We start from the raw sequence: 24,400 nt of genomic DNA on the forward strand, positions 1-24,400 counted from the left end.
ACAACCTTCTTTGGTGTTTCTGGAACCTTCTTTTGTTCCTCTGGAACCTTCTTTGGTGTTTCTGGAACCTTCTTTGGTGTTTCTGGAACCTTCTTTTGTTCCTCTGGAACCTTCTTTGGTGTTTCTGGAACCTTTATTTGTTCTTCCAGAACCTTCTTTGGTGTTTCCGGAACCTTTATTTGTTCTTCCAGAACCTTCTTTGGTGTTTCCGGAACCTTCTTTTGTTCTTCCGGAACCTTCTTTGGTGTTTCTGGAACCTTCTTTGGTGTTTCCGGAACCTCCTTCTGTTCTTCCGGAACCTTCTTTGGTGTTTCTGGAACCTTCTTTGGTGTTTCCGGAACCTCCTTCTGTTCTTCCGGAACCTTCTTTGGTGTTTCCGGAACCTTCTTTTGTTCTTCCGGAACCTTCTTTGGTGTTTCTGGAACCTTCTTTGGTGTTTCCGGAACCTCCTTCTGTTCTTCCGGAACCTTCTTTGATGTTTCCGGAACCTTCTTTGGTGTTTCCGGAACCTTCTTTTGTTCTTCCGGAACCTTCTTTGATGTTTCCGGAACCTTCTTTTGTTCTTCCGGAACCTTCTTTGGTGCTTCCGGAACCTTCTTTTGTTCTTCCGGAACCTTCTTTGGTGTTTCCGGAACCTTCTTTTGTTCCTCTGGAACCATCTTTGGTTCTTCTCGAACTTTCTTTGTTTTTTCTGTAATTTTTGTTTCTTCTGGTTCTGGTTCTGCTTCAGAGGCAACTCTTGGAGCTTCTGGCTCATGTTCACCAGCCAGCAGGTGCGGTTTTCCAGGAGGTTCAGGTGTCTTTGATTCTAAGACAACTTAGAAGAACATTGATCACAAGGTGATAATCTTATATCAAAAGTCACACTCTAGCGAGTGCTTAGCATGTTTAAAGATTTTCAAAGAGGGAGTTCCAGAGAGATTACCATAAATAAAGTTCCACAAGACAATGAGATTCAACAGAACATGAAATACAGAACAAACTCACAGAGGAACAGTAAACCTAAGCCACCTGGCATGATAACATGTGCAATACCTTTAACTGGGGCAGCTGCTGTCTTGGACGGAGTAACTTTAGGTGCAGCTGGTTTGGGTTCCACGGGTTCCTCTGGTCTGGGTACATCTAGTACTTCAGAGAACATCGTTTATTGTTTAACCAACAGGTAAGTAGGAAGGCTAACATGGAATCAAAGATCACACTCTAAACGAGTGAATTTCAAAGAAAGAAGAGAGAAGAAGAAACTGTGCAACTGTGGAATCAAAGGTCAACGATCACTACCTTCAGCTGGCAGACGTCCTGGAGCCGATGGAGTAACCAAGGCTGCAGCTGGTCGAGATACAGGTTCCTCTGACTTTGGTAGTTCTGGTGCTTTAAAGAACATTTAAACACAGTAAATAACCCGCTGGTAACCCAGCGTCAGTGCAATCGTCCACTCAGCTGAGTGTTTCAACACAGAAACACAGAACAAACAGTGTTATCTGAGTAGGTCGATTTAAGACGTCCTCAGTGTCAGGACGACTTATCCTTTCAGTCTCATCAGGAACGATGCAAGCTTTACTGTTAATGCACTGAAGGCATGAAAGCAGCCTCTCAGTTTGTAAAGAGAGGTTATAAACACTGAAGAAGCCACATGTGACCAACGCAAAGGCGTGGGTCAAGAGGTTAGCAGCAAAAACAATGAACACGATATTATTCAGACACGGACCACAATGTGTTTCCAGCAAAGCGTCAATACTTTACCTCTGGGTCCAGGTGTTTTCTTCACCGTTTCAACTTTTGGTGCCTCCACTTCACGCTTTGGTTTGGCCACTTTGGGCTCAGGTTCTGCCGGTTTCTGGGGTGGACCTTTAGACTCCGGAGGAAGTGTTTTCAGTTCTGTTGTTGCTTCCGGTTTTGGTTTGGTGCTAACTGAAGGTTCTTCAAAGTTAACACAGAAATATCACGGTCACTTGACTCAAAGAATGTGTGAATTTTAAGAGTTTAGACAGGAAAAGAAGTAAAAAAACCAGACAGACACACAGTTCTGATAAGAAGGCTGAATACAGCCAACATTCAGTTATACAGGAAGCAGTCAAGAGAAAATAAAGCTCACAAACATATCGAACTGTTAATATTTGAATCATCAACGAGTGGAAAGTCAAATAAAAAGGTTCAATATGAACTTATATCTGAAATCTCAGACTCACACGCTCTGCTTTATAGTATGGTTTATATATCCAAAGGTTTATATATCCAAAGGTTTATATATCCAAAGGTTTATATATCCAAAGGTTTATATACCCAAAGGTTTATATATCCAAAGGTTTATATACCCAAAGGTTTATATACCCAAAGGTTTATATATCCAAAGGATTATATATCCAAAGGTTTATATACCCAAAGGATTATATACCCAAAGGTTTATATATCCAAAGGTTTATATATCCAAAGGTTTATATATCCAAAGGTTTATATACCCAAAGGTTTATATACCCAAAGGTTTATATATCCAAAGGTTTATAAATCCAAAGGTTTATATACCCAAAGTATTATATACCCAAAGGTTTATATACCCAAAGGATTATATACCCAAAGGTTTATATATCCCAAACTGATTGATCAGGAATATAAAAGTTTTAAACGTTCTATTTTCAATTGTTGCTTTGTAAAACAGTTTTCTATTTAAATGCAGGTAATAAAATAATTAGTCTAAAATGTTCAAGAAGTTCTGAGTAGCTGCAGAAGATTCTCAGTTTTATATGAAAAATGAAGAACGTGAGCCATCGAAGACTCACAGACACATAAAACATGGCGAACATTACCTGCTGGACCTGGAGCCTCTTCTCTCTGAGGTGGAGCGCTGATGGTAGCCTCACGCTGGGGCTTCTTTGTTTCAGGCACTTTAAAATATCATTATAAAGTTTCAGTTTCTGACCACAGCAAAGCCAGCAGAAGGTGTTTAAGACAGACAAGAATAAACCAAACAATCTGACCGAAGACGAAGGGACTAAAACCAACGACACAACACACGGTGGAACAATAAGACGTGATGAAGAGCTGCTGTCTGCAGATACCTGTGAGTGCAGGTGGAGCCGGAGCTTTACGCTCAGAGGGTTTCTCCTCTGGTCTGCTGTAAACTTCAGGAACTTGAAAGATCAAGAAAGTTCATATTAAAACTATGACAGCCGAGCTCTACTCTCTACTCTACTTGCTACGATCTACTGTACAGAAAACTCCAGTTAGGTTAATAAGAAAGAAGAAAAAACACAGAAGAAGAGACAGACCAGACCAAAAGAAGATCCACACCACAAACATGCTGAAACAGGAAGCTACTGCAGTACAGGCCTCTAAAAGCAGCAGCTATGAGATGTTTCACAGGGAAACATGGCGGTTAGCAGGCTGCTGGCTCTGATCACAGGTTCAGCCTCAAGCTTTGTGAACAGCCTCCTCTAAAGCAGATATACCTGCAGGAACTTCTTCTCTGACTTCAATCTGAGTCCGCTCAACAATCTCTTCAACAGCTTTTTTCTGTCCTGCTGAAGGAGAAAAGTGAACTTAGAGAGAACCTGACACACGAAGGACTGCTGCCTGTTCAGCACACGTATGACCGAAGAACACGGAGAACCAACAGAGAGCGACAGAACAAACAGGAAGCGGATAAAGTGAAGGACTGATACCTGTGACAGAGGAGAAGTGAACCGTCTCCTCTTCAACTGTCACACTTTGAAACTCTACAGCAGATCATTAAAGGATAATCAGCTTTAGAGGATATTTCATCACTGCTTTCCTCTCCTAATCAGATGAGGATTAGGACTTTGAATTCTTGGATTAACCTTAAAATTTTGGGATAAAATGAAGAAATCTGATGTTCCAATAAAAATTCACCAAAAGATTTAGAAACGAGAGAATTAATTTCAACACTTTTATGTCAGATTTGGGGAATAAAGTGAGTCAGAACTCAGAGTCAAATCCTCCTCTGTGTGACTGTCCCTGTTAGCTGGATCTGAGAGACACTTTTCAGAGGTCGTTGTGTTACGGGATGATTAATATTCACTGAGTTCAACACGATCACGCAGTTATTGAGGATGAAGATTACAGGAGGATGATGGTTAAATCTGTTTAATGGTGATGGGTGAAATGCAGAAAATCATCACATTTCAGCTGCTGTACCTCTGACTTCAGTTCGTTCCTCGTAGTGATAAAACTGAGAGGAATCTTTAGGCAGAGAAAGAAAAGGTGAGCGACAGAATCTGAGCCCATTCGGGTCGGGCTCAATGTGTCCCAGACTCACCTCTGCTAACCACCATGGAGGCTGTCTCTGGGACACGAACCGACGCGTCCGGGACGTCTGCACGTTTGGCCACAAACACGTAAATTAGTGTCGAATTCATTTATAGCGCATCAGTAAAACTGCACATTAGTATCTAAAAGATGGCTGATTTTCACTGAGTTAGAGAATAAGAATCACAGATTTAAACTGAGTTTTATTCCTTTTAGATACTCACCCTGAGGAACCTTTCCTAACCCAATCTCTGTGAAGGACAGGGCAGACAGGTGTTATCACAGCTGCTAACTGACAGAACAGCCCCCACCCTCTGTCTGATTCAACATACACACCTTTGCCCGAAAGGTAAAGCTCGGCTGTGCTTCGAGCTTCTCCCATCGGCTCCAGACGAGCGATCACAGAGTAAACGCCTGACGGGTGACATCACAGAGCTGTTCAGTTACACTTTCATCACAGATCTCTGCTGAATAAATCATGGCGCAGCTTCCAGAGAGAGACTCTGGATGCAACAGATTAGTGAGTGAACTCAGTTTGATCTGTGCAGCTGTGGAAGTTGTTATTTTGTTCATTTAAAGAAACTGATCCTCTCGCTGTGCATCTCTGCAGCGCCTGAAGAGAACGCCTCACAGCTTTCTATCGCAGTGTCAGTGAGAGAAGATGCTGCTTCTTATGTTTAACAAACCTTCGTCCTCCGCCGTCACGTTGCTGATCGTCATAAAGTGCCGCCGGCCCTCGCTCCTGAAGTCATATTTGGGGCTTTCTTTAAGCTCCCATGAGTCTTTGTACCATGTGACGGTGGCGTTGTCGAAGGACAATTCGCACTCAAAGGTGGCAGAGTGGCGTTCGTTGACCTCGATGCTTTGAATGCGTTTTGTGAACTGAATTTGGTCGGCTAAAACCAGACAATCACAGTTAACGTCTGAAAGTTTATGAAGCTGATTATTCTTGATCTGATGCTATTAAAGTGTTAAGATTCCAGTTTTTTGGTTCTGACTCAGTTTTGCATAAAAGACACACAGAAGAGAAACAGGAAGCAGAAAAACACAAACAGAACAGTCTGAGGACGACCGGCAGGGTCGAAGAGGTCAGTCAGGCTGAGCTCACCTGTCCTGTAACCAGCTCCCGACAAATGGAGGAGTTGGACATAAGGACAGTTTAAAGAGAGGTCCCAGCGTGGGGACAGGACCTTCAAACTCTTACCTGTGACGGTCAGTTTGGCGTTGGAGATGTGAGGACCACACACCACGCGGTAGTTGCCCTGATCCTTGCTCTGGCAGTTCTTGATCTTCAGAGAGTGGCGGTCGCCCACTTTGCTGATGTCGTACTTGTCGCTGTTTTCCAGCTTCTGCGTGCCCTTGTACCAGGTCAGAGTGATCTCTGGGTAGTTGATCTGGATCTGACACTCGAAGGTGGCGCTCTGGTTCTCTGGGATTGTCTGGTCGCTGATGTCCTCCACCACCGAGACGGGCTGAGGATGAAAAACAACTCCATCACACGTTCAAATGCTCTGGTCATGTAGTGCGGTGTGACATGTGATCATCCCACGATGGCTGTGAATCCAGCCTTCTGAAGCAGAGTTTACCTCGGTGGTGATGCGTCCCTCCAACTGCTGAATGAGTCGCGCCATGTCTTCCTCTTCCACCCGACCACCACGCTCAGCCTCCTGCAGCAGAGCAGACGTAACCATGTGAGGGCACCGCCGTCACAATCTGTTCTGAAGTCCGATTACATGCTCAGCTCAAACGAACAATCTTCCCCAAACATCTCAGAACATAGAAATGATTCTGTCAGCTTTAATAAAGGAAAGAGACAACCCTGGAACATGGTCAAAAACCAAGAAGAGGATCATGGGCCTAATCTGGTCCTTAACATTAGGGAAAGTTTTACTTTTACATCCTAACATCCCATCAGTGCTTTAGCATAACTCAGATAATAATGACACAGGAGAGTTAACAGAAGTTCTGTAACAGCAAAAGATCTTTTACCATCACTGGACCAAACCAAAAGGCCTGCTCCATGTTTGGACTAAATGCCGGTATCAGCCTCACAGGTTCTCACAGGTTCTCACAGGTTCTCACAGGTTCTCACAGGTTCTCACAGGTTCCTAAATGTCTTCATGTCTCAGACCAGATGTCCAGTCCCAACAGGAGTCTGTATTCTAAAAGCCAGCCTATCATCCTGGTCATAGCAGGCCCAGACCACCTACCGTCCCCCTGCACTTTCAGTAAAGGCAACTAGAGTCCAGAAAAATGCCTAGAAGTCACATGAGAAAGAAAACCCCACCATTATGAGGAGTGCTGCCATGCTGCATCATACCGGTCTTCCCGTCTCCATCTCCTTTTCCCTCTTCAGGAACTCCATGGCCTGCAGGATCGCTCGGTAGTCGTGGATTCCGTGTTCTTGCAGGATCTTCTCGTAGTCCTTAGGGTCCTGACCTCTGAGCAGCGACACGATATCGACGCCTTCGTCTTTCTTGGGACTCTTCTGCTTGGAAGGAGTCCTGACGAACATGAAAAAACATCATCAGAGATGGTGTCCTTCCCTCAGCAGGATGTGGACACGAGTCTGCTTCACTTCTTTGGAGAGCCTTACTTCTTGAGCCTTGTCCGAATGTCTCCAATTCCCTCCATCTCCTCCTTTTTGGTGACCTCCATCTCAGCACCACTCTCGATCTCTCCGTGTTTGCTGGAGGCGACGCATCTGTAGAGACCCGAGTCAGACTTCGTCACGTCTCTGATCTCCAGTTTGGCATCCTGGCCCTTGTGCTCGATGGAGATACGACCACCGGGGGTGATCTGTCTCCATTTTCCCTTCATCCACTTCACGCTGGGGATTGGGTCGCCGCCAATCTTGGCGATGAAGGTTGCGGTGCCCTCTACAAAAACAGACAAAATAGGTGTAAAAAGAAGCAAACATACAGCTAAATGTGGAAATTTGTGGCACCAGTGGTGAAACAGGTCTGTGCAATGAAGCCTCCTTACTCTCTGAGACAGAAATGTTTTTGGGTTCCTCGATGAAGTACAGGTTGTCAAGCCTTTTGACTGGGGCAGCTGCAGCCGGGGCGGCAGCCGGGGCGGCAGCCGGGGCGGCAGCCTCGGTGGGGGCGGCCTTTGCTCCTTTATCTGAAAAGAAATTGTGTATATGAGTGAAATAGCATCTTAGACCCAACCAATCCTCAGTTTTAGTCCCACATCCTTTTTCACATCCGTCACTGTTGACAGGATATGTCCCTCAGACTTTTAAGGTTGCTGTAATTAAACCTTTACTTAAAAAACCTACTCTTGGTTCAGAAGTGTTGGCTAATTATCGACCTATATCCAATCTCCCTTTTTTGTCTAAAGTTCTTGAAAAAATAGTTGCAGCTCAACTTTGTGATCATTTACACAGAAATAATCTGTTTGAAGAGTTTCAGTCAGGATTCAGAGTGCATCATAGCACAGAAACAGCACTGGTGAAAGTTACCAATGATCTCCTCTTAGCCTCTGATAGCGGACTTGTTTCTTGTCCTGTTGGATCTCAGAGCTGCATTTGATACGATCGATCACAGCATTCTGTTACAGAGACTTGAACATGTTATTGGGATTAAAGGAACTGCATTAGGCTGGTTTAAGTCATATTTATCTGATAGATTCCAGTTTGTTCTTGGAAATGAAGAATCTTCCTCACACGTTGGAGTAAGTCATGGAGTTCCTCAGGGTTCTGTGCTTGGACCGATTCTTTTTACTTTCTACATGCTTCCATTAGGTAACATTATCAGACAGCATGGCATAAAGTTCCATTGTTATGCTGATGATACTCAGCTGTACTTATCTATGAAACCAGATGAAACCAATAGGTTAGACTACAAGCCTGTCTTAAAGACATAAAGACCTGGATGACTCAGAACTGTCTGCTTCTAAATTCAGACAAACTGAAGTCGTTCTCTTTGGACCTGTACAGATGACATCATTGCTGTCATTAACTTGTGTTTCTCTCTCTCAGCAGGTGTCTCTGGCCTGGTGTTACGCTGCTTGTTGTCCCCTCTTTCCTGTCCTCTCAGCCCCAGCTGGTCCAGGCAGATGGACCCTTCCTGGTTCTGGTTCTGATGGAGGTTTCTTCCTGTTTTTTCTCTCCACAGTCACCTCATGCATGCTCAGGATGGGGGATTGGATCTGACAGAAGTTTCTGTGCTGTCCCTTAGTTTCCTTAGCATGGCAACTTTTTCTGAATTGGCATTTTATGAAAACAACTGTAATAAATTTAGTTGATCAATTTATGACAACAAATTTGATTCTAAATTGATCAAGTTAGACTGGATCTAATTGGGTTTATACTGAAATAGTTTAATCTCTGTTTAAAGTGTAGTGAGATGAAATTTACTGTGAATTATTGAAGTATCACAGACAGATTTGGTTACCTTTCACAGTGACCTTGGCCTTGCAGAAGTCAGTGCCGGTAGCATTGCTGGCCTTACACAGGTAATCTCCTGCATCAGACTTTACCACTGAGCTGACCTCCAGGCAGGCTGAGCCAGCAGCAAACGTGATTTTGGTGTTCTGGTCGGATTTCAGCTCCCTCCTGTCCTTCATCCATTGGATGTTCAGGGGGGGAGAGCCTCTGACATGGCACTTGAGGCTGAGCTTCTCCCCCTCGTTCACCTCCACCGGCTTCAGAGGAACGTCAAATTTGGGAGCCTGGCCAGTTTCTACAGAAATGGTTGAAAAAAGGGACAACTACAGATACTTGCTTTTTAAACAATGGCAAACAGGACTTTCTGCAGCAGTTAGAAGAAACCTTCAGACGGACACTGGATTACCAAGGCTTTGTTTCTGATTCCAAAGGAACCTGCTGTAATCCAGACATTTACATTATGATAGTCATCTGCTGAGTTCTTAGTGGACGGCTTAAGATGCTGCACCTGTTTCTCATATTGGACTGGACTGCTGCTGGTGGCAGTCTAACTGGATTTAGACGATAAATGATAATAGACACATTGAATAGTAGACATATTCCTACCTGAAACTGTGAGGGACACCTGACATGAAGCTTTGCCTGCTTCATTAGAAGCCTCGCAGGTGTAAACTCCACTGTCAGAAACAGAGGAGTCTTTGACACACAGCACAGCCATGTTGTTCTTGAAGATGATGTTGTATTTATCAGAGGCATAGATCTTTGTGTTGTCCTTGTACCAGGTGATGGTCATTGGCTGGGAGCCAGACACCCGACCCTCCATCTTTACCATCTTACCAGTGGAATCCACCATGGATTCAGAGGGCTTCGAGGTGAAGTTTGGAGGAACTTTGCGTTCTGTTTGTAGGGGAGAAAATGAATAAAATCAGGCCATGTTGTGATATGGGAAATGGTTATAAAAGTGTGAACATCCTTCACCAGGCCACTGGGCCCTTAGCACAGCACCAGCTAAAGCATCACAGTAAAGAGCTTAAGACAACCTGCGACACAAAAGCAAAGAAAAGCAGAATATCCATGAAAAACAGTCCTGACTGTGGGTAGATATCTGGCCCCGTCAACACATCCTCACAGAGCCTTCTGAAACCATACAAAACATTGTTCTCTACAGTCCTGCCCTACACCAGACCAGCCAGCCCTAAACTCATCCACAGCACGATCCAGGACGGCTGAGCCCCTTCCTCCTCGTTACCAACAGGCATTCAACCACAGGAAACAGCTGCTCTGTATGTTAGCGTTAGTCGAAAGAACGTGAGATGGGATCAGTGTGTTGGTTAGTGTGTTACCTATTTTAACATGAGCAAGACAGGAGTCAGTTCCTTCAGCGTTGGAAATTTCACACGTGTATTTTCCTGCAGCAGCAGCTCTATCGCTGTTGAGGACCTCCAGAACGCACACGGAGTCGGTTGTTTTCACGTTGTACTGGTAAGAAGCCCAAATCAGCTTGTCATCCTTCTTCCATGTGACGTAGACCCTCTGGCTTCCAGTATAGGTGCACTCCAGCCTCAGAGGTTTACCCAGCTCGTGGGCGACGTCCTTTAGTTTCTTGACAAACCGTACAGGTTCTGAGAGAAGCAATGTTGAAATCAGACAGAGGACCAAAGACTACAGTGTGTCACGGCGCAGTAGCCGGTGGAGTCTGAGGCTCTTTTGTGTATAGAAATAAAGGCTATGTGGGTGGAGGAAGCCTTAGCTAAATGTGGAAGTAAGAAAGGTTACAGGCCTTGGACAAAAGCTATGTGAGTGGGATTGGTGGTTACCTAAAGGAACTCTTCATGCATTAAATGAATCATGGGTACTGAGCTGATGGTTGTTGTTACCTAGTTTGACATAAGCATGGCAGATATCTGAGCCTTCAGAGTTGGAAATTTCGCAAGTGTATCTCCCGCGAGCTTCCTCTCGGTCGCTGTTCAGAACTTCCAGCACACAGCTGCAGTCTGTCGTCTTGACATTATACTGATAAGAGGCCCAGATGGGTCTCCCGTCCTTCCTCCAGCTCACGCTCACTCTTTGGCTACCAGTGAACGCGACTCTAAGCGCCAGCGGTTCGCCCACTCGGAACACGGCGTTTTCCAGCTTCCTGATGAAGCGGGCAGGTTCTGTGAGAAGCAGTGATGGTTGTTAGAAGCAGTGATGGTTAGCAAGCATAGGTTACAATTCCAACATTAAACTGTAATTATAATTAACTGATGAGAGTCAGTTAGCCTGAGTTTACCAAATGGAGTTCTGAAAAAGTTTGTGGACCAGTGTCTGTTCTACCAGCCTCTACTGAACAGCATCATGGATTCTTTCTGAATGCAGACCAAAGCCTCATGGTGCCCAATAAAGACATGCATCTTGGGTGAAGAAGAGAGGTGTTTTGTTGTAAACTGACTGATAAATGTAACCTCTAGGATGGTATCAAAGAATGATTTAAACAGGAGTGGACTTGGTGCTATGACCATGGTTTTTCTGGCTCTTTTGGCCTTTGATGGTGGGAACACAGGAAAATGTGCAAAGAGGAGGATGATAAGCAGCAAATAGTCGCTGCGCATCATCTTCAAGCAGTGTAAACCAGCAAAAAATCAGTTTCTTCTTTCAGCTCTTCTGAAACACCCACAAAAAAGAATCGTTCTCTGAAATGTGCCCAACAAAAGCCAGTGGAACAGAGCCGGTCACCAGATGGAACATCCTTCTATATCTGTGTATTAATGTGTGAAGTTCATGTTAGTGTGCGAGCTTACATGGGATGAGTTATACCTTTTTTAGTTGTTTTACAAATGACATAAGCGTCACAGACTTCTGAGCCTTCTGTATTGGAAACTTGACAAGAGTAGAGCCCTGCTGCCTCCTCTCTGTCACTATTGAGGACCTCCAGAACGCATGAGGAGCAGGTGGTCCTGACGTTGTATTTGTACGAGGCCCAGATGGGCTTCCCATCCTTCACCCAGCTCACATGGATTTGCTGACTGCCAGTGTACGTGCAGCTCAGAGTTAGTGGATCGCCCAGCCTGTAAGACGTGTCTTCTAGCTTTTTCACCAAGCGAACTGGTTCTGAGAGAGGCAACAATGGTGTTAGTGCTGTGGCGTGCCCTAACCTGTGAGATAAGCGGTGATGGAGTATGTTAGCGGGTATTTACCTAGTCTGACATGAGCGTGGCAGACAGCAGAGCTACAAGCATTTGATATTTCACAAGAATATCTCCCAGCAGCCTCTTCTCTGTCACTGTTGAGGACCTCCAAGACACAGGATTGGTCTGTGGTCTTGACGTTGTACTTATAAGAGGCCCAGATTGGCTTGCCATCCTTCTTCCAGCCCACATACACATGCTTGCTGCCTGTATATGTGACCTGGAGCTTCAGAGGCTGGCCAACCCTAAAGGTCATGTCTTCCAGCTTTTTCACAAAGCGCACAGGTTCTATGAGAGGTAAGGACGTTGGTTATTAGTGAGTGAAGATGGCTGAAATGATGGAATGAAGTTGGTGAAAAATGATGATCAGTAAAACTGCAAGTGGGGCTCCTTTATTCCAGTTTTTTATGTATGACCACATGATAAAAGCTATGTTCAACTTCTCTGCAGTTAGCAGAAAACATCTGAGCAGTGCATCCATTAACTGTCTGTAAAACAGAGCAAATATCTGTATTTTCTGCAGAAAATATTCCAGTAAAACCGCTTTAAACTCTTTCATCAGGTTCTAATGAAAACCATCAGGTAGTAAAATGGGTTAAAGACAACATGACATTTAACACTGTGTCATTATTTACTGAGAAAGAAATCTAATTATTTTTATTTTGTCCTGAGGTGCTGTACATTTTGGTCCTATTGATCATTAAAAGCTGAAAATAAGGAGCCCTCACTCTGGTCCTCTGCAGTAAATGTTTACCTAGTGTGACCTGAGCATAGCAGACAGCAGTGTTCTCAGAGTTAGAGATTTCACAGGAGTATCTCCCTGCTGCTTCAAGCCGGTCAGAGTTCAGGACCTCCAAGATACAGCAGTTATCTGTGGTCTTGACGTTGTACTTATATGAAGCCCAGATGGGTTTCCCATCCTTCCTCCAGCTTGCATACACCCTGGGGCTCGCGCTGTAAGCACAGTACAGCGACAGTGGCTCCCCGAGCCTGAAAGTCGTGTCTTCCAGCTCTTTGATAAAGCTCACAGGTTCTAGGAGGCAATGTTAGGTGTTAGTTAATATTACAGGAAGCAAATAAATGCAGATGTGAAAAGACTAAATGGGACTGGCTACTGTGAGCTCAGCAGTAATGATGACAGCAGGTGTTAGTTTTACCTATCTTAACCATAGCGTGACAGATATCAGTGCCCTCTGAATTGGAAATCTCGCAGGAGTATTTCCCGGCTGCTTCCCGTCCGTCACTGTTAAGAACCTCCAGGGTGCTGGAGAAGTTTGTGGTTTTGACGTTGTATTTGTACGATGCCCAGATAGGTTTGCCATCTTTCATCCAGCTGACATAAATCCTCTGACTGCCGGTGAACCTGCACTCCAGCGTTAAAGCGTGGCCGATTTTATAGGAGGTGTTTCTCAGTTTTCTCACAAACCGAACAGGTTCTAAGAGATCAGTCGTAATGGTGGAGTTAGAGCATGTGAGCAGTGGTGTTAGGTCTTTTAAACAAGCTGGTAACATTATGAAATGATTCGTTATCTCTGCAATGAAATACTGAGCCACATGGTTTACCTAGTTTAACATTTGCATGGCAGACGTCACTTCCTCCGGCATTAGAGATTTCACACGTGTATTTTCCGACGGCTTCTTCTCGGTCGCTGTTGAGGACTTCCAGGATGCAGGTGTCACTGGTGGTTTTGACGTTGTACTTATACGACGCCCAGATTAGTTTGCCGTCCTTCTTCCAAGTCACGTGGACTCTCTGGCTCCCAGAATACGTGCACTTCAGGGTCAGAGGCTCACGGAGTCGGAAATATGTGTCTTGCAGCTTGTTCACAAAGCGAACTGGTTCTGAGAGGAGCAATGGTTGGGTTAGTTGAATGCAGCCTGCTGCGCTGGCTGTGATCAGGGTTATGGACATGAGGTTAGTCCTATATGAGTGCCCTACATGTGTGATGAGTTTGTGACTTTACCTAAGCTGACACGAGCGTGGCAAACATCAGTTCCAGCTGTGTTGGAAATTTCACACGTGTATGTTCCAGCGGCTTCAGGCCGGTCGCTGTTCAGCACCTCCAGAACGCAGGTGGAATCAGTGGTTCTAACGTTGTACTGATAAGATGCCCAAATCAGCTGGTTGTCTTTTTTCCAGGTGACGTAGACCCTCTGGCTCCCAGCGTAAGAGCAGATCAGTCTCAGCGGCTGACCGACTGTGAAGGTCGTGTCTTCCAGCTTCTTGATAAAGTGCACCGGTTCTGAGAGAAGCAATGCTGGTTTAAGAAAGTGCCTCATGCCCTGCATCATGGCTCTCTGTCAGTTAGCTTGCACCAAAAACACATTAAGAACTGTGACGCTACATCAGTATTTTATCCATGAGTTGTTCTCCTCATGTACATTGTTAGAAATGTTGGGAAATGTTAATTTTGGAAAGTGAGTATCACCTTTCACCGCCACGTTGCAGCTGGAGGAGGCCGAACTGATCCGGTTCTCGGCCTTACAGGTATATTCACCGTGATCGAACTTAGTTGTCTTGATCAGTTTCAAAGTGGCGACACCGTTTGTGAAGTCCATTGAACAAGTGGCTGACTTACGCAGCTGTCCACCAGCCTTATACCAAGCTACAGAGATCTCAGGAGTCCCTGCTAGGCGGCACCTCAGGGTGACTGCTTCACCCAGAGTTACCTCTACCGGCTCCATCTTCTCAACAAAGTATGGGGGTTCTAAAATGAAACATGATGATGATGGTTAAGTAAAACTGCAGATGTTAAGGTGTGGATGAATATATGAATTAATGAATGAGTGAATGATAAAGGATCCGGTATCATTCCAATAACATGCACGAGTTAATCATTTTACCTAAAAGTGACACTTGTGCTTCGCATCTGTCACTTCCTACTCCGTTGTCTACTTCGCATGAGTATCTGCCAGCTGCCTCCAATCTGTCCGAGTTCAGAACCTCCAGGATGCTGGACCTGTCTGTGGTGATCACGTTGTACTGATATGAGGCCCAGATGAGTTTACCGTCCTTCTTCCAGGTCACATTTATCCTGGGAGTCCCAGAGAAGGTGACCTCAAGCCTCAGAGGCTTGCCCTTCTCAGAAGAAATGTCTTTCAGCTTCTTCACAAAGTGCACTGGTTCTGAGAGAGGTAATTCCATCATCATTATTCACTGCTTACTGTCAGAAGAGCACACGTTACGAAGGAGGTCCATCATGCTTACAAACCTTTGACCAGCAGCTGCACCGGGCAGCTTTCCTTCCCTGCATCGTTAATGATCTGGCAGGTGTACTCTCCTGCGTGGGACTCTTCCACCCTGAGGAGCACCAAAGTGGCCACATCATCCTTCATGGAGATCTCGCAGCCTCTTCCATGAAGCATTTCCCTGGTTCCCCTGAACCATTTGATTTTAAGGGGGGCGCTTCCTTTTACTTTAGCTGAGAAAGTTACATTTTTGCCAGGTAACGTTTCTTGGGCTTCAGGTGTAGCCACAAAAGATGGAGGTTCTGGTTTCAAGCAAAAAAGATTTAGATTGTAAGATAATTATCAACTCTTCCTGTGATGTGGATCATCCTCAACCAAATGATCTGCTGCATTCACTGACCTGTCACACTCATAGAAGCACTTGTCTCGCAGTCTCCTGCAGCGTTCACAGCTTTGCACGTGTATTTACCAGCATCTGACATCCTGACACTTTGAACCCTCAGTCTGCAGTTATTATCAGTGCAGCTGACGTCATAGCTTGGGCTGCTCTTGATCTCCTGTCCGTTGTGGAACCAGGAAGTTGTTAAAGGAGATGATCCGGTGACTTTGCACTCCATCTCACCAGGCTTACCCACAACTAGGTGGGTGTCTCTCAGCTTTCTTATGAAACTTGGTGGAATCAACTTATCTATTGTGAAAGAACATTATGTTAGGAGGCATTTCTGATCTGCCCGCAAATTTAGATGGTAAAAAAGGTTATCTGCAAGGGTCACCAACCTGAGACCGACAGCTTAGTTTTGCAAGAGGCTGTCCCAACATGATTTGTCACATCTAGTTTGTATTCTCCTGCATCGGTCTTTTCGACAGACCGAATCTTCAGGATGGCAGTCTTCTTCGTGGAGGACATCTGATACTTAGCACCAGCACTGAGCTCTTTGTTATCCTTGAACCACTTTGTTTTCAGTTCAGGTGAACCAGATACTGTAACTTCAAGAGAGGCATTGTCTCCTGACTTCACACTCATGGACTCTGGGCTTTCCACAACCGCAGCAGGTTCTAAAAGTGTGCGAAGAAGATGTTAAGCCGGCTGAATTCTTAGTCTGGCATCACTGATGTTATAATCAACTCTGGAGTTCTACAAACCTAAAACGGTCACTTGGGAGATGCACTCCACAACCCCGCTGTCGTTCCTCAGCTGGCAGGTGTATCTGCCAGCTGTGGTCGAGTCAGCTTTGGGCACGACCAGAGTGGCCATTTTGTTCTCAAAGGAGATCTTCCTGTTGTCGCTGTCTCTGAGAATGTGATCTTTGTCCTGGACCCAGGACACAGTCAGAGGCTCAGAGCCTTTCGCTGTTGCTGTGAGAGTCAGCTGCTGACCAGCTCTCACCGACTGGTCAACGAGCTTCTTGACAAACGCCGGTTGTTCTGAATCATAATGGAAAGATCACACATGAGGAGAGGAGCTCAGTGGACTCAGTTTTGAGGATATGGCCACTGAATCTGTACAAACCTTTGAGGGTAACGGTAGTGCGGCAGACCTCACTCCCTACATCGTTTGACACCCTGCACTCATAAAGACCAGCGTCCTCCTGCTCCAGTTTCAGAAGATGGAGCGTGGCAGAGCTGCCCATGCACACCAGCTTGTATTTCTTATTCTCCTTCAGTGGTCTTTTGTCTTTGTACCAGGTGACCTGGAAAGGCGGCGTGCCATACACCTCACAGTGCAGGCTGGTATCTTTGCCTACAGTGCCCTCCACTGGGCTTGGACGTTTAGTAAAGGATGGGGATTCTGCAAAATATATTGTCATAAATTCACAAAAAGTGGCATTCTTGGACAAGCAAGTCTTCATGGCAAGCAGTTCAGATGAGCATTTCCACTGGATGTAAAGCCTTGGTGGAGGGTCATGCTGAAGTTCAGTCCATGCTGGAGGAATCCATCTTACCAAAAACAACCATCTACAGGGAGAGAAACACTCGTGTTCATGCTACTGTGTGATGTGAGGGCGGGTCGAGACCAGAGAGTGACGGGATAAAAGATAACAGGTGTACTGCAAGTCATTCCACCATAGAAAGGTTTCCTAATCAGAGACACACTCATGCTTTCTGACACACTGGAGGACTGGAATCCAGACTCCATCCTGAAGTTTTTACACAGGCTTCCAGAAACACTCAAACACAAGCCTCATAATCAAAACCTGCATCACAGAAAGAGTCATTCCTTCTCTTTCATGCTGCTCAAGTTCAGAGGGAACAAATCCACACAGCAACGTGTAGTCAAGATATCCGCTGGACAGCTGACCTTGAACAGTGAGGGTGGTGCTGCAGCTCGCACTGCCAGCATCATTATGAACCTCACAGGTGTAGACGCCGTTATCCTCAAACCTCGTGGAGCGCAGCTGGAGGTATGCGGTCGAGTCAACAAACATGGTTTTATAGTTTCCTCCGTCGCTTATCTTTTGGTCATTTTTGAACCAGCACATTTTCAGGGAGCGTGCGCTGGTGGCCTTGCATTCAAGGCGGAGTCCCTCACACTGCTTCACAAAGGTAGTGGGAGGCAGTTTCAGGATAAACTGAGGAGGCTCTGCAAAGTCAAAAAAAGAGGAAGTTACTATCGTCGACATAAAGTGAGAGCTGAGCATCAGTGGGATGGATGGAGGATGCGAACAGGTGACTCTGAAGACAACACAGATAACCTGCAAATAAATGGATGAAATCAAAGAAAGAAAGAGGAGCTGTGAAGATGGAGAAAAAGATGGAGTTAAATGAGTGGAGGTGGACAAAAAAGAATAGTCCAACCTTTCACCAACAACTCTGCTGCACTTCTCACTGTGCCTGCTTCGTTGCTAACGTGGCAAGAATAAATGCCCCCATGCAGAGTCCCGACTGAGTGGAGCTGAGCGGAGGAGGAAAACGGCTCCAGTCTAACTGTACACGAAGCTCCAGTGATGAGTTCAATGTCATCCTTGAACCATTTCACCATAAATGGAGAAGTCCCCTCGAAGGCACTTCTGAAGAGTACGTCAGACTGTGGAACAACAGCCTGAGACTGAGGTTCAGCTACAAATCTGGGTGGCACTAAAACCCACACAGAGAAATGATTATGATACACGACTGCCAGCTGCCAGCTGATCCTTTCAAAAGCCTGAATGCTAACCTTTAGCTGTAAGAACTCCACTGCACACACAGCTGCCTGCTTCATTTGAGACTCTACAGGAATACTCTCCTGTATCCGCACCTCCGGTCAGTCTGAGCTCCAGTGAGACTTTGTTTCCAGTGTGCAGAGCTTTGTACTGTGAGCTATTGCTGATCTTTTGTTTCCCTTTGCTCCATTCAACAGATAGAGGAGCCGAACCAACCACGCTGCACTCCATTGTAACCACTGAACCCATAGGTGCTTGAATGTTCGTTAATTTCTTAGTGAATGTGGGAGGAACTACTCCGTCTGTTTCAAATAACATCAAATTAGAATTAGATTAAGAGAAAAATGCAGTTTTACAAAGTAAAAGATATTTCCTGTAAAGAGTTTTTTTACAAACCCAAAACAATCAGCATGACTTCACAGCTGCATGTTCCAACAGAGTTTTTCACTTCCAACAGGTACTCTCCGCTGTCCTCCAGCTGGGAGGACGCTATATACACACTGCTGAGGTTGCTCTCCTCACACAGGTGACGTTTGCTGCTTGGCCGGAGCTCTTTGCCATCTTTGGTCCATCTAACACTCATCTGAGGAGTTCCAGCTATCCTACACTCGAGACTAACTGGATCCCCACGGGTCACTTTGACCACTTCTGGGTTCTCTTGGATTGTAGGTGGTTCTATGGTACCAAGATATAAGGGTGTGGGTTAATGCAGTTAGAGCCGGCTCAAAGGTTAGGAAGAAGAAATGTGCTTGAAGCAGAGGTACCTTGCACAAAGAGAGTAGCAAAGCATTTATCCTGGCCTGCTGCATTTACAACCTGGCAGGTGTATTTCCCACCATGAGTGGCTTCACAGGCAGGAATCCTGAGAGCAGCTTCTTTGTTCTGAAAAGTTCTCTGGACCTGTGGATCCTCTGGGATCCACAGCTCGTCTTTTAACCACTGCACAGCGAGTGGCAGAGAACCCTCCACAGAGCAGTGAAAGACCGCAGGATCTCCCAAAACCGTGGAGATATTTTCCATCTTCTCAACGAAAGTTGGCGCGACTAACAGACAGAAAAGATTTTTATAATGTGAAGTGTAGAAAGTGTAGAGTGCTGTGGTGTTCAGTGGGAGGATATCTGAGAAATGAGCAGTAAAACCAACCTTTCAGGGACAGCGCTGCAGAGCCAGCGCAGCTTGCAACCTCGTTAGCTGCCACACACTCATAAACACCCACATCCTCCACTCTGCAGTCCTGGATCTTCAAGCCCACCGCCTCACCATCAGTGATCATGTATTTTTGGCTGGATTTGATGAGTCTTTTGTCTTTGAACCATGAAACTTTATATGGAGCACTTCCTGCCACTTTGAACTCAAACACTGCGGTGGAACCTTTAACAACTTCAAGGCACAAAAGCTCTTTAACAAACGAAGGAGGCTCTGAAATAACAAAGCAAACCACACTGAAATCCCCTCCGAGTTGGTTGGTGAAGTCTCCGTTTTACCAAACATGTAAAAGGGAACCAACCTTTGACTTCCAGCCCAGCAGAGACACTCACAGTTCCTGCCTCACTGTGGGCCTCACAGAAGTATCTCCCACTGTCGCGCTCGCTAACTCCACTAATGTCTAAGGTGGCCACAGAGTTCAGAAACGACATGCTGTGTGTGACGCTTTGGTGAATTTCAGCTCCATCTCTGAACCAGCGCACAGAGATCTCTGGAGTACCAACAACTTTGCACTCAAACACCTTCCTGTCTCCTACTCTTACTAACGACACTTCTGCAGGCGTTTCAGTGAAAGATGGGGGTTCTGAAAAGGAGACATGCACATGTTACTGAGTGTGGAGCTCAGTACAACTTAAAGAGAAGTGATAACCATGAGGAACCAGTATCAACCTTTGACAAAGAGCGCTGCCTGGCAGGCAGCAGAGCCCACGTGGTTCTGGATCTCACAGACATATTCTCCAGAATCGGTGCTTTTAGCAAAGAAGAGCTCCAGTGAGCTGGACGTGTTGTCTTTGATCACAGAGCAGTCAGCACTGGATAAGAGTTCCTTCCTGTTTTTAAACCATTTGATGGTCAGTGGTGGAGTACCAGAGATCAGCACGTTAAACTGGACCTTTGAGCCGGGCAAAACATTCATGGACTCAGGCTTTCTAACAATGTGAGGTGGTTCTGTTGGTGAAACAAACCAAAGAGCGCTTTTACTGCCTGGTTCAACTAAAACAGCCGCTTTGAGTAAAGCGAGGATGGAAGAGTTCTAACCTTTAACAAACAACATCCCTGAGCACCAGTCACATCCGGCCCGGTTTGAGGCCCTGCAGGCGTAGCTGCCGCTGTCCTCACTGTCCAGCCCACTGATTCCCAGGAAAGCAACATTTTCAAAAAATGTGCATTTATACTTCTCATCAGTGTGGATCTCTGTCTCATCTTTGTACCACTGCACCCTGATGGGCAGGGAGCCGCTTACAAGACACTCCAGATGAGCAAAGGATCCTTTAATGCCTTCAGTCTCCCTCAGCATTTGTATGAAAGATGGCTTCATAACCTCATCTATCACATGTGTACAGACAGCGTTAAGGTTGTGTGATGGAAACAGAAGGTAAGCTCATGACACACAAACCTGAGGAGAAACCGACCTAAAACAGTGACTGATGCTTCAGAACAAACGTGAGCAGCAACATTTGAAACCTCACAGCTGTATTCTCCACTATCACTCGTGTCTGTTTGAACGATCACAAGCTCAGAGCTGCTGTCTGTGTTCTGTATTCTGTGTTTCTGGCCCGACTCCAGCTCCTCTCCCGCCTTCATCCATCTGGACTTGAGCGGTTTGGAGCCTGAGAACCTGCACACCAGCCTGGCCAGGTCACCCCGCGTTACACTGATCGACTTTGCATGTTCTGAAATACTTGCTGGTTCTGGGACAGCAAACAAGAATCAGCTGCAAACACCGTGTTAATGAAGCAAGACATGAAAGCAACAGCAGTTAAAGAAGAACATGTGACGAACCTGTGACCATGAGCACCGCCGCACATCTCTGAGTCCCAGCTTTGTTCTGAGCCTCACACACATATTTCCCACCGTGTGACAACTGGGCATTTTTCACATTCAACACGGCACTCTTGCTTTCACAGGACATCTTAATGTGCTCGTCTTCTGTGAGCTCGTGATCGTTCTTGATCCAGAGGAAAGTCATGGGAAGTGATCCAGATAACATGCACTTCATAGAGATTTCAGAGCCCACCGTGCAGGACATGTCCTCTAGTCTTTCAACAAATGATGGAGGTTCTAGTAAGAAAAGACCAAACATGAGACTGCAGGCTGCCAGATGGAAAAAACGTCTTTATCTCCCCGATCTAATCATCTGCTGACAGTCTGAACAAACTAACAATCATTTACAGCTGTTACAGAGAGGAAAGAAGACATGGTGCTTTAAGAATAACTTTGTTCTCCGGAAAGATCAACATGCTGTTCCACAACTGCAGAAATGTGCTGAAATGTGAACATCCTTCCAGTGACAGCAGGGCAGCTCTGACCAACCTTTTAAAGAAAGCTGGCAGGAACAGGAAGTCTCCCCGACATGGTTAGTGAGAGTGCAGCGGTAGGTCCCAGCATCCCTGCTCTCACAGTGCCACACCTGGAGAGCCACTGTGTCTTTCTCAACACTGATCTTATGCCTTCTGTCGCTTGTGATCAGGTTTTCATTCAGGAAACAAGTTATTTCAAAGGGAGGTGAACCTGAGACGGTTCCTTCCAGAATAAAGTCTGATCCGGCCACCAGCTCAGCTGATTCAAACGGCCTCACAAACACCGGAGGCTCTACAGGAACAGACAGATGTTACAGTTAAAGTAAAGATGTGAATGGAAAGTTCTGCTCTGATGAGGCTGGTCTGGTCCACAAAGTTCCCCTTCAGCCAATTCACTGCCATCATTATCTCAACTTTATGGGGAAACAATTAGAAATGAAGGCAGCAGCCCTGCTCTGTGAGCACTGCCAGCCGAAGGAACAGCTGGAAACGGCTCTGCAGAGGTAAACAGCTTCAAAATGTGGGCCTCACTGAGCAGCCAGAGAAAAATGTGGACCAGACTTAAAGCCCAGAGTCTACCTTTGGCTTTCAGCCTGGGTTAGAGGGTAAACTACCTTTCACTGTGACTGAGCTGCTGCACTGCTCTCTGCCGGCATCGCTGGACGCAACACAGACAAACTCCCCGCTGTCGTCTACAGAGCAGTTCTCTACCTCCAGGGTTGCTACCAAACTGTCGAAGGACACGGTGTGTCTGTGGTCAGAAACTACCTCTGAGCCGCTCTTAAACCACTTGATGTGAATGACAGGCGTTCCCTGCACTTTGCAGCACAGCTTCAGAGGCTGTCCGGCTTTTAGCAGCCGCGAAGGCTCGAGCTTCATCGTAAATGTGGGGGCTTCTGTGAATCAACAGCAACAGTTACTGTAAAAACGAGGCGTTGAATGAAGAGAGAAAACGGTTTGACAGGAAGACAGAAAGAAGGAGCACCTTTCACAAAGAGGACGGCGGTGCACTCCACCCTCCCGGCATCATTGGACACTTGGCAGGTATACTTGGCAGAGTCACTGGGCTTCACACAGTGAAGCTCCAAGGAGCTTGAAGAGGCATCTTTTTTAATGAAATACTTTGCCCCAGTGAAAACCTCTTTCTCCTCTCTGAACCATTTAACAACCAGAGGAGCTGATCCAGTAAAGGCTGATTTCATCACCACGTTTGATCCTGGTGACACATCCTGGGACTCGGCTTTCACACTGAACACTGGAGCCTCTGCAGGTGTTTGGGAAGAAAAACAGCACTCATGTTCAAAGCTTATCAGTGATTCTGCCACCTGTGATCTGTCAGATTCCCGTGTGACTCGTCTGACCTTTGACCGACAGAGAGGCGCTGGTTTCCTTGGCTCCGGCAGCGTTGGAGGCCTTGCATGCATAAACTCCTGCATCGCGCTGATCCAGGCCTGTTATGGTCAGAGAGGCTGTGCTCTCACTGAAAGTAACCTTATATCTGTCATGGCTGTGGATTTCTCTCTGGTCTTTGAACCAGGAAAGAGCCATGGGCTGAGACCCAGCCACCCTGCACTCCAGGGCAACATTACCACCAACACTCCCGTCCATTTTCTTTAGCGCTTTGGTGAAGGACGGTGGAACTGCACGGTCTGTGTGGGGAGCAAGCCAAACATTTGGTTGTCATCCAACGTCAGTGTTCACCTTTACTTATGTATTCCTGGCTGAAACTAACCTATAACTGTGACTGAGCACGTGCACTGGTCTTTCCCCACTTTATTGGACACTTCCATCTTGTACTCTGAAGTGTCTCCTTTGTCTGCTGTGAGGATCTTTAGAACAGCAGAGTTCTCCTTCACTGTCATCTTATATTTACGGCCGCTGATCATCTCCTTTCCATCTTTGAACCACCTGACTCTGAGCTCAGGGCTTCCAGAAACCGTGCACTCCAGGGCGGCCGACTCCCCTGCAGTCACACTGATGGACGCTGCTTTCTCTAAGATCCTAGCAGGTTCTAAAACACAACATGAGCTTTAGACCTCTTAAACAGACGCATGTGACTTTCCAAAATCTGCCTCTGAAACAGGAACAGTTCTAACCTTGAACGGTCAGGACAGCCTCGCTTTTCTGCTGTCCTGCCTCATTTACAGCAACACAAGTGTACTTTCCACCGTGCTTTAACTCAACAGATGAGAAGGAAATGCTGGCAACACTGCTGTCAAATGTCACTCTGACATTTGGATCATCCTCTCTGAGCATCTCAGAGTCTTTCATCCATTTGACAGCGATGGGAGCTGAGCCTTTCAGGACTCCCTGCAGTTTCACTGTGTTTCCCAACACTGCTGAAACGCTCTCAATCCTCTTTGAGAAGACAGGCGCCTCTGAAATAACAGTTTTAGTGACAATCGTGCTGCCAGGAGCTCACAAAGAAATGAAAGAAATCCTGTTTTTCACTAACCTTTCTGTCGAACCACTGACTTTGATGTGACTGAGCCAACCTCATTGGATACAACACATTCATATTCAGCAGCATCAGCGCTCTCTAATGAGCGGATCTCCAGAGAGTTCAGCGCTCCCTGTGACACTATTCTGTACTTTTTATCTGCACACAGACGCTTCTTATTCTTCTTCCAGGTCACTTCGAACGGTGCAGAGCCTGCGACCTCACACTGCAGCACAGCTGCTGCACCTTTGACTGCCTCTACAGGCAGTAAGTCCTTTGAGAAGGACGGAGGTTCTGATAGAGAA

At 46.0% G+C, this 24,400-nt stretch overlaps 1 protein-coding gene across 1 annotated transcript in view; it reads right to left on the bottom strand.

Annotated features, from left to right (window-relative positions):
• Positions 1–24,400, bottom strand: part of LOC140319289 (titin-like) — a 159,625-nt gene that overhangs the window by 99,797 nt on the left and 35,428 nt on the right. Inside the window, 47 exon segments of the mRNA XM_072396876.1 lie at positions 1,741–1,917; positions 2,802–2,879; positions 2,973–3,125; positions 3,444–3,515; positions 3,657–3,710; positions 4,150–4,194; positions 4,271–4,327; positions 4,485–4,511; positions 4,597–4,674; positions 4,947–5,156; positions 5,465–5,732; positions 5,847–5,927; positions 6,581–6,764; positions 6,857–7,139; positions 7,246–7,386; positions 8,661–8,948; positions 9,260–9,555; positions 10,530–10,809; positions 11,450–11,743; positions 11,830–12,108; positions 12,978–13,256; positions 13,384–13,662; positions 13,785–14,063; positions 14,250–14,528; positions 14,665–14,946; positions 15,033–15,311; positions 15,410–15,697; positions 15,787–16,065; positions 16,153–16,434; positions 16,520–16,798; positions 17,309–17,590; positions 17,806–18,084; positions 18,164–18,451; positions 18,546–18,824; positions 18,914–19,192; positions 19,293–19,568; positions 19,657–19,938; positions 20,025–20,303; positions 20,768–21,046; positions 21,138–21,416; positions 21,669–21,947; positions 22,270–22,551; positions 22,641–22,919; positions 23,017–23,304; positions 23,388–23,666; positions 23,752–24,033; positions 24,111–24,389. Coding sequence (XP_072252977.1) covers positions 1,741–1,917; positions 2,802–2,879; positions 2,973–3,125; positions 3,444–3,515; positions 3,657–3,710; positions 4,150–4,194; positions 4,271–4,327; positions 4,485–4,511; positions 4,597–4,674; positions 4,947–5,156; positions 5,465–5,732; positions 5,847–5,927; positions 6,581–6,764; positions 6,857–7,139; positions 7,246–7,386; positions 8,661–8,948; positions 9,260–9,555; positions 10,530–10,809; positions 11,450–11,743; positions 11,830–12,108; positions 12,978–13,256; positions 13,384–13,662; positions 13,785–14,063; positions 14,250–14,528; positions 14,665–14,946; positions 15,033–15,311; positions 15,410–15,697; positions 15,787–16,065; positions 16,153–16,434; positions 16,520–16,798; positions 17,309–17,590; positions 17,806–18,084; positions 18,164–18,451; positions 18,546–18,824; positions 18,914–19,192; positions 19,293–19,568; positions 19,657–19,938; positions 20,025–20,303; positions 20,768–21,046; positions 21,138–21,416; positions 21,669–21,947; positions 22,270–22,551; positions 22,641–22,919; positions 23,017–23,304; positions 23,388–23,666; positions 23,752–24,033; positions 24,111–24,389 — 10,920 coding nt within the window.

The sequence above is a fragment of the Leuresthes tenuis genome, unplaced genomic scaffold (genome assembly GCF_036924035.1).
Source record: "Leuresthes tenuis unplaced genomic scaffold, fLeuTen1.0.hap1 SCAF_12, whole genome shotgun sequence".
Lineage (NCBI taxonomy): Eukaryota > Metazoa > Chordata > Actinopteri > Atheriniformes > Atherinopsidae > Leuresthes > Leuresthes tenuis.